This window comes from Magnolia sinica, chromosome 5 (assembly GCF_029962835.1).
Source record: "Magnolia sinica isolate HGM2019 chromosome 5, MsV1, whole genome shotgun sequence".
In the NCBI taxonomy this organism is placed as follows: Eukaryota; Viridiplantae; Streptophyta; class Magnoliopsida; order Magnoliales; family Magnoliaceae; genus Magnolia; species Magnolia sinica.
Genome location: NC_080577.1, coordinates 546,222 through 555,391, shown reverse-complemented (window position 1 = coordinate 555,391; position 9,170 = coordinate 546,222). Strand labels below are relative to the sequence as shown.

Below are 9,170 nucleotides of genomic sequence, written 5' to 3'. Positions count from 1 at the left end.
ACTAGCTTGTGCTCCTCTTGTTCCTCTAGGCCGAAGCCATATGGGGCTTACAGAGGTGCCTTTGAGAAATCCATTCCGTACATCAGTTTTTCAAGCTCAGAATAGAACAGGCCTTCAAACATGAGGAAAATCCAAATCTTAGGTGGGCCACACGACAGGAAACAGCAGGAATTGAACGCATATCATAGGAAACTTTGCAAGGGTTACAGAACTTTTCAATCAGTATATATGATATTTTTGCCTACAGTTCATCTCAGTGGTAGAAACCTTATGAACGGTTTGGATGTCATATAAGCATCATGGTGAGCTCCACGATGGTTGCAACGGTGGGTGTTTTGTTCTCAATTTTTTTCTGTAGTGTGGCCCACCTTAGTTTTGGATCTGCTTCATGTTTGGTCTCTCAACCTATTGTGAGCTTGTGAAACTGAAGGACAGAGTGGATTTCTCACGGGCATCTAAGTGGGCCCCACATGGCTTCCATGTAGAAGGAGGTGTTGGTGGGGGCACATACACATCGCTTCTGTCATCTTCCTACTATCTATGATAGATAGGACGTATAAGTCACGGTATTCGTTTGTTATCGGGTCCACTTACATGAGATTTCATTTCTTACTCCAAAAGTATCGCTTGCGATTCACGTCCTTTTGTCCATTTATTTCTTCATCAGCTGTGCCGTCACATTCAATTTGCTTCCACCAGAACAGAACGCTTGATCTGGTGGACCATTGTGTGGATTGCACAACTCTGACCGTCTTCTTATTGCCTGCAGATCCACTGCTATACTGTTCCTTTAAAGGCCACTTATCTTAATATGGGTGCCGTCTACTCAGCATGGCATTCCACGTATAGGGACACCATAAGAACAGTACCGATTTCGATATACGATTGCTTCGTGCACCTCAATTAGGGAAGTGCATAGAACTTCAATGCAGCAAATTCCATGTTTACATATATATATTTTTTATTTTTAATTTACACATTCAGATGATATTTCTAATAGAAGTTTGAAAACAAAAACATATCTGCTCTAAAATTTAAGTGCATAGAACTTCAATGCAGCAAATTCCATGTTTACATATATATATTTTTTATTTTTAATTTACACATTCAGATGATATTTCAAATAAAAGCTTGAAAGAAAAAACATATCTGCTCTTTAACTTTTTCCGACTTTTTACAAAGAGTGAGTTTCGCCCCTACTGGCGGTAATGCTGAGTAGCCAAGTAATCCGAACCGTCCATATTATAAATTCTACGCTATATATGCTACCTTAAGAAGCTTACGCTGAACTGATGACTTTGACCATGACTATTTCTAGATGAATTTAGAACCACGAAAATATGAATTTTAATGGCTTACATCCTACTCTAAAAATAAAAGGTCAGGATGATGACTAAAGGGTGATTATGGGAAGAGAGCTTATTTATATTAGTGAGGAGAAGATATGGAGAGTTAAAATCAATGGAACATCTGAGCGTGTGGATCCAGAGTGGCAAGAAAGGAAAAGGGGAACTCCATTAGGAAATAGTGTTTGACAATTTCAAAGAAAAATAATAATAAGTGTAAGAAGCCAATCCAAACACGTCCGCATATATAACCCCCATAAAAAAACACGCTTTGAAGTTTGAAAAAGAGCTTTTGGAATTAGACGTCTTTTCTTTAATCTTTTGACAGGTATGTTTCTCAAAGGTAATGTAGCCTTCGCCTTAGGGAGTATTTTGGTGGTCACCCCTAACCGACTCTCGCATTTTTAGAATCCCTTGAGAATCACCTCTAATCAATTTGTGGCCCATTACACATCACGTCAACGGTTCGAATCGCATAGACGTGACCCCTCTTTTCAAACTCGTTTCACGATACTCTGCGTGTGGCGCTCTAGTTGCTAGGATCACGTGATTCCACTGGACTGGGTTGTTCCGTACGTACGCTGCTATAAAGCACGGGATCCACACGCATATTATCGATTTACCTTTATTCTTCGCCATCCATTTTGATGACCATCACGACCAATCAGATGGCTAGGATCAGCCTATTGGTATGGGTTTTGATACATTGATGATCCACCGTTGAATATGTTGTCGTATCGTTTTTACAGACGAATAAAGGAAAGGAATCCATTTCCCGTTTTGTTTGAAAAGAAAGAAAGGAACCAAAGGTCACGTTGAGCCTCCACTAAAAGATTTCCTTTCTTTGCTCAGACTGCTCCTCTTATTTCTTTTTTTTTTTTCACTCTCTTTTCTTTTCCGAAGTTTCTTCGTAACCGCAGCGTACATACACTAAAGTCCTGTCAATACTCTATTTTTCTATACACATTACATCAACACCAATTGCCTCTAACCAACAGCGCGGTTGTAACAAAAAGCTGTTTGGGACCCAACCTAATTATCTGTGTTAACTACACTCTATTCATCACTTGTGCCAGCTCTTACTAGGAAGGCCAAAAAAAAAAAAAAATGAATCAGATACAAAACTCAAGTGGGCCACACCGTGGAAATCATTAGAGATGGGGTCACCAATACCATTGTGTCCACCACCGAAGCTTTGAGTCAGGCTGATAGTTGTGTATTCCCTTTGTCCTGGTGTAACTCACCTTATGAAGTGATTGGATGGCATTTAAACATCAAGGTGGGCTCTGGAAGGTTTCAATGACGGGTGTCTTCATTCCCAATTTACTTGTGGTGTGGCCCACTTGAATTTCGGGCCTATTTTTATTTTTGGTCTCAGGCCCTAACATGATATGGGCCAACTGATGGATGGTATGGATGCCGTAGGTAAAAGAGACCACGATGGGCCCCACTGTTCTTTTCTCTCTCTTTTTTATGCTCCGCAGCCGGTGTCGTAGGTAAGTGGCATCCATGATACAATACAGTATACAGAAACCGTATGTACGGCGACCACTGACCTACGTAAATACCCTTCTCTTTCTGACGCGAGATGACCGGACCTCAGTACCCTCACATGACCTCCTGCAATCCCGTGTAAGGCACCATATACACCCCGGTGGATTATACCTTGCCATACATTGGCTTATCATACACATGCACAACCACGCTGCAGGAGTGAGTTAAATATATCTACATCCGAACCGTCCAAATAAGGTCAAGGAATAAAATAAAAGAAGAAAAAAAAATAAAAACCATTGATTGGAGAGTTTTAATCATCCGTCTATTGGATGGCCACAACCATTCAGGATTTTTCTTGACCTTCTATTTTAAAAACTCTCATATCAAGAGAGGATCCGAAATTCGGAGGGTTTGAAATGTTGTAACGTATTATATTTGTATGGTGGCACCTCTCACTGGACATGGTCCGGCAGAGTAATGTATGATTTCCTCTGAAAAATACATGTAACGGGCAGAATCTGATGAATAAATGGCTAAATAAAAAGAAAGAAAAAGTTATATACTACGGAACGCAACGCAGAGGTTTGTACGCATGAATAAGAGATTTGTAGAGGTGGCATGCATAAAACTCATCTAAATTGCCTAAGTAGTGGGCTTTAATAATAAACCTGGAAATACATTATTTTGATACTAGCCAAAGATATGTAGTGGATGGTTAAAATCAAAAGATAATCAACGGTATGAATGTAACAAATGATATCTAATAGTAATAAGAAAGAAAGAATCGTCCAATGAAGCCAATTTTAAAATTATAATATAATCTAAGTGCGACCCTGGATTTGAACCGTTTAGTTTGAGTGATGTGTACGAGACGTGTTGAACTTATGAATGCATGAGTATGTAGCGTCATATCCTCTCAAACTAGTGAAGAAGTCCCGAAATAAAAAGCAGTGAGTGGGAGAAGGAAGGTGTAGTGCCCTGAGGTCTCTCTCTCTCTCTCTCTTCATACTGTCTAAAGCTTCATCCGTCCGTCTGTTCCACTGACTGCCACACCATTTTGAGCCTGACGAGCCATTAACCCAAACCCCTTTTCTTCTTTTCCTTTTCATAAACTCCATCCCTTGTTCAAAACCCCAAACAAGCAGAAGAAGAAAAACCCCTCTCTATCGCTCTCACTCCTGCTCTGGCTCTCCCGACGATGGAAGCATTCAGCTTACTCAAGTACTGGAGAGGAGGAGCTGGTGCTAACGTGCGCACCTCCAACACCACGACCATCGCCACGGCCGTGCGACGGGCGCCGTCCGAAACAGATGATTATGAAGATGAAGGACCATTTTTTGACATGGAGTTTACGGTGCCGGTGGAAGAGGATGAGAGGGAGGAAGACGGATATGAAGAAGAAGAGGGATCGGACGAGATGGAAGGAGAGGGAGGGTTGGATTTCAGGGTCTCGTCTGGCAAGACCCTTCCTCTCTCTCCATCGGACCATCTATTCTTCAAGGGGAGGGTCGTGTCGATCGAGCCATCGTCGGTCGTCTTCGACCCTTCCAAGAGGCAATTCCCCATCTCTTTCCTGAGATCCGCTACCAAGTTCCGCGTTTTCTTGTTAGGGTTTAAGAAGCCAAAACCCTCGCCTGAAACGAACTCTTCAGCTCAGAAGCAGCAGAGCAGCAGATTCTTTACCGTGAAAATGAATCAGCAGCATCTGGACGACGCCGCTTCTGAAGACGGAATATCTGCCCCTGAAATGAAGAAGCTTGCAAAGGATGTGATGCACAAGTATCTGAAGATGATCAAGCCTCTCTACGTTAGGGTTTCTAGAAGGCAGGGACAGAAGCCGAGATTTTCTGGACAGCTAAATTCATTGGGGTTAGGGTTTGGAAGGACAAGGAGCAGCCCTGCTGGAGGAGCTACTGCCTCCTCCAAAGGGGAAGCCATTGCTCCGTCCCTTTCAAATTCGAATTCTCAACAGAAGCAGGGGAGTTTGCTTGTAGCCTGCAGGCATTTGGGCAAAAGTCGTTCCGCGTCCTCCGCGGCCGTGGCAGCCGCACCACCTCTGCAACACCCGCACTTGCAATCACAGAGACGAGACGATTCGCTCTTACAGCAGCAGGATGGGATCCAAAGTGCCATTGCTCACTGCAAAAGGTCCTTCACTGCTCCCAAAGGTATTGCTTGTGGGATTGAAAAATCCATATTAATCAGTTTATTTGTATTTATCTCCGCTATCTAATCGACCACCATTTCAGATACCTGCGGCTTGACTCTCTTTATTATTTTGTTTTCATTGTTTACAGAATCGGAGGTAGTTACTGTGTGCTGAGAGAGAGAGAGGCTTGCATTTGAATCCCTTCAAATTTTGAGAGAGGAAGAAGCTCAGCTCTTTTTGGGTGTGTGTAAAGATGGTTACTAGAACCAGAAAATCAGAATACATCATGTCGCTAATCTTATGTAAAGATCATTTCCAACATAGACATAAGTGTGTTTTTGCTAGCTATCTTTTTATTTTTTTTAAAAAGAAAGTTATTTGTTCAAGCTTTGGTTTGGGGCGTGTTTGGTTGCTCCAAATTTCATGAAAATTTGCACCAAAATTCACAGATTAATCATGAAATATCATGATATTTAGTGCGACCAAACGCATACTGGGTAAAGAGGAGCATTTTTCCAAAAGATTCAAAGGGGCGGCTCCGTAAAAATGTTGTGGTTTTCCTCCTCTCTCTCTTTTTTTCGTATCTGAAAATCAACAGCAAGAAAAGGAAATGGCAATGTGTTGTGGTCAGCGGAGCGTGAAACTAGCGACAAAGACTGGAACAGGAAAGTCTCAAGAGAGAACAAAAAGCAAAAGGAAAAGCATTCATAGATAAAAAGACGGAAAAGGACTCTAGCTACTGCATCTTTTGCATAGATAAACTCTTTGCTACTCTGCCCGACTGTGATGGATGATAGTCTGCCACCTAAAAATTCTTTGAACCACAATTTACAAATTAGGTTTATTTGATTATCTGACTATAGGATTTGTGCACTTTTATTGGACGGTTGAAAACGCCAAATATCCTACAGTCTTTTTATTTGAAGAAACAAATGCGAATTGGCCCGGTTCAGGGTTGTTCACCAATGGACGCGGATTGACTCCTACCCGTGTCAGGACACACTCGGTCTTGCCAGGGATTATGTGGACCCTACTGACATGCATCTCTTTTATCCATGCTCCCCACCCATTTTAACATATATCATTTAAATGAAGGAGGAAGATCCAGGGCTCAACCGGCCACACCACAGGAAGATCTAAGGCTCTGTGGGGCCTACTGTGATGTATGTGTTTTATCCATGCTGTCCATCCATTTTAATAGATCATTTTAAGGCATGAGCATAAAAGGGAAGAAGATCCAAGGCTCAGTTGGGCCACACCATAAGAAGCAAGGGTGATAATGACAATCAGCTGGTGACTAATGTTTATTTGCCATCCAACCTGTTCATAAAGGTCACTGAAAACATAAATATCAATTTGAACGGAAAACACAAGTATCAACTTGAAAAAAAAAAAAAACTTTTGTGACCCCAACTAGTTTTCAACAGTAGACTTTCAGTTCCCACTGTTTCCTATGGAGTGGCCCACTTAAGTCTTGGATCTAATTGGGTGAGCCAAGTGAGTACTGCACAATGCTCCATCTACACTAGGCCCTACGTTTAGATGGTTTGGATTTATCTGTACGTCATCATTGTTATGTATAAGGTGTCACCGGGTCCTTACTCATTCCTCGGTGGTAGACTTACAAGAGTTTCAACATACCCGTTGCGGTGAAAATCCACCGTGGTGTGAGTTCATGGGTGTAGGGGGGGTGTGAGTACGTGTGTAAAAAAGAAAAAAAGAAAAAGAACTCTGCGGTATCACCATTTGCGAAAATGGGTAGCAAACGCTTACCCCAGTTTGGTACATTCACAAAGGTTTGTGTAACACAACCTAAAGAAGTCAATGTGGTAGGGCTGGCGGAAGCATGAACCCATACTAGGGCTGCAACTTGGCTCAGCTCAACCCAAATCCGATTTGGGGATGTCTGGGTCCTTGGTTCTGGTTTGGGTTGGAATGCCAAGGGGTTTGCCTTGGTTCTGGTTTGGGTTGGAATGCCAAGGGGTTTGAGAAAATTCGGATCAAGTCACATGCATATGAGTCAGGTTAAGTCTGAGTATAGAGAAATTGGGTTGGAGCAAATTAGATGTGGAATTCGGATTGGGCACATGGGGTTGGAATTTGGATGAGGTTAGGTGGCATGTAGGGTAATTTGGTTTTGAATTTGAGTCAGGTTGGGTTGTGGACTGGGTTCTCTTGAGATTAGATGAGGTTAGGTGGCATTATGGGAGACCCCAACTTCAATCAATTGATAACTCAAAGCTTGCAATGAGTACATGATAAAAAAGTTTTAAATGTTTGAAACAGCTGGATGAAGAGCTCATATTACTGTGTCTGCATGGGATCTTGAAATTTGTGGCTCCTCTTATGACTTACATAACAAGTCACTCCATTAATTCAAATTTATTCTCCAAATTTTTAAATATGTTGTTTCGTTTTGCTGGTTTTCGAGGGAAAAAGAAGAAGAAATAAGGATTAGAGGAGACAAAGATAGCCAATGAATCTGAAGGTAATGTATCAGGGGCTGCAGTAAAGCAGGTAAGCAAGTCGCATTCAACTAACATCATGGAGGGAGAAATGGACTATTCATGTGCATGTATTGTAATGTATGTTCTGTAGCAATCACATCGGCATCAGTTGCAGGAGCAACATTGGAATCGCTGGCCATGAAAATGAGAGGAGAAGGTTTAAGCTGCAGTTAACAGCCTTCTCGAGCAACACCCAGTTGTACATATTTTCTGTACTTATCCAAAGATGGGTGATTTTGTTGAAATCTGTTTAAAGAAAGAAGGTTGGTATTGGGTTTATGCTTGGAAGACAAGGATGCTTGTGAATCTCATGGTTGTGATGATTAAATGTGATCACTCGTGGCCCACCGTTCACTACCCACTTTTCACATACCTCATAATTAGCTCAGAAAACTCTTCCAATAATATCTAATTTTACCATAGCCCTGTAAAATCAGTCCCCAATTACTAATTTGAGTTGGGTATGTGACTTTGAAGGATATGCTGAGTCCCACCACGGGGTTGTTTATCCATTTCGCTCACCAACATCCAAGCACAGTCTTAATAATCTATTTAATGCGTGTAGATTGTGAAATCCATTTTAAATGCTTCGTCTTGGATAAGACTTGGTATTTGATGACCCAAAACTTATAATTGATTGACTCTACATTTTGAAGGTTTAGCAATTGATAGAACAATTAAGATTAACCCAACTGCATAAAACTTGTGGACTATGGTTCAATCAACAGGTGGGCTATCATTTGGATGGTCCAGATTTGATATGCATTCACACCCTTTTGTATGAAATTGTGGCATGATCAATAGTAATCCCCTTTAATAAAAGGTAACAATATCACCACGCTCCAAATATGATGACAGAGGTTGATTATTTTGACCTTTTCCCAGCAATAATCCTCAGAGGGCAAATTGGGTATTCAAGAAATAATACAGTACTCTGCTATATTATTGTGATGAATCATAGTCGCTCTCAGTAGATCCTGATTATCATGCTAATCAGATTATCCTAACTGTTTGATCAGCAAGAATATTATCAAGAAACCAATCTGGATTAGAGAATTTCTAGATATTGAATGTTTAGTATAATACAATAAACAAGTTATTTATGACCTGATACATCCACTTAGGTTACAGAATCTTAACAGGCTAGATTGCAAAAATATGTACAATGAGATGTGAGGCTTGAGTATGATCCACCACAGTTTTTATCAAGATATCATACAATTTGCGTGAGTCTGATCAGAATGTCATTTAAGTGTCTTGAAACCTCTGCTTGACATGTCCCTCTCAAGGAGTTCTCCACAGTTTGGCTGCAGCTATCACTAAAGACAGCTACTCTTCGGATAAATGAAAAACACGTCTTTTGCTCCACATCCCTACTGCAACTGTATTCTAAGGGATACAATACATTAGTAGATACCCTGTTTTTTTGGAGAGATACTGTTTACATTTTAGGATCATTTATTAGAGGACCCATTCACATGTGTCTCTTGTTGGCACATATACTACCGCTAACCTCTTTTGTATATCTCTGCCTATGGTATACTCTTTCAAAATAATCATTTAAGAATCCAAGCATCCAGCCACAAAAAATCCGCATCCAAACATGAGAAATTGAAATACATTTTCATGTACAAACCACATTCGTGGAATTTACCACGGAAATTGAGCTGA

General features: G+C 41.0%; 1 protein-coding gene across 1 annotated transcript; it reads left to right on the top strand.

The window, feature by feature from the left end:
* The first annotated feature begins 3,808 nt into the window (after nt 1–3,808).
* On the top strand, nt 3,809–5,340 carry LOC131245034 (probable membrane-associated kinase regulator 2). The gene is made up of 2 exons (XM_058244204.1): nt 3,809–5,011; nt 5,141–5,340. The coding sequence occupies exons 1-2, from the start codon at nt 4,042–4,044 to the stop codon at nt 5,164–5,166; spliced, it is 996 nt and encodes a 331-aa protein (XP_058100187.1). The 5' UTR covers nt 3,809–4,041; the 3' UTR covers nt 5,167–5,340.
* Nucleotides 5,341–9,170: the final 3,830 nt, after the last annotated feature.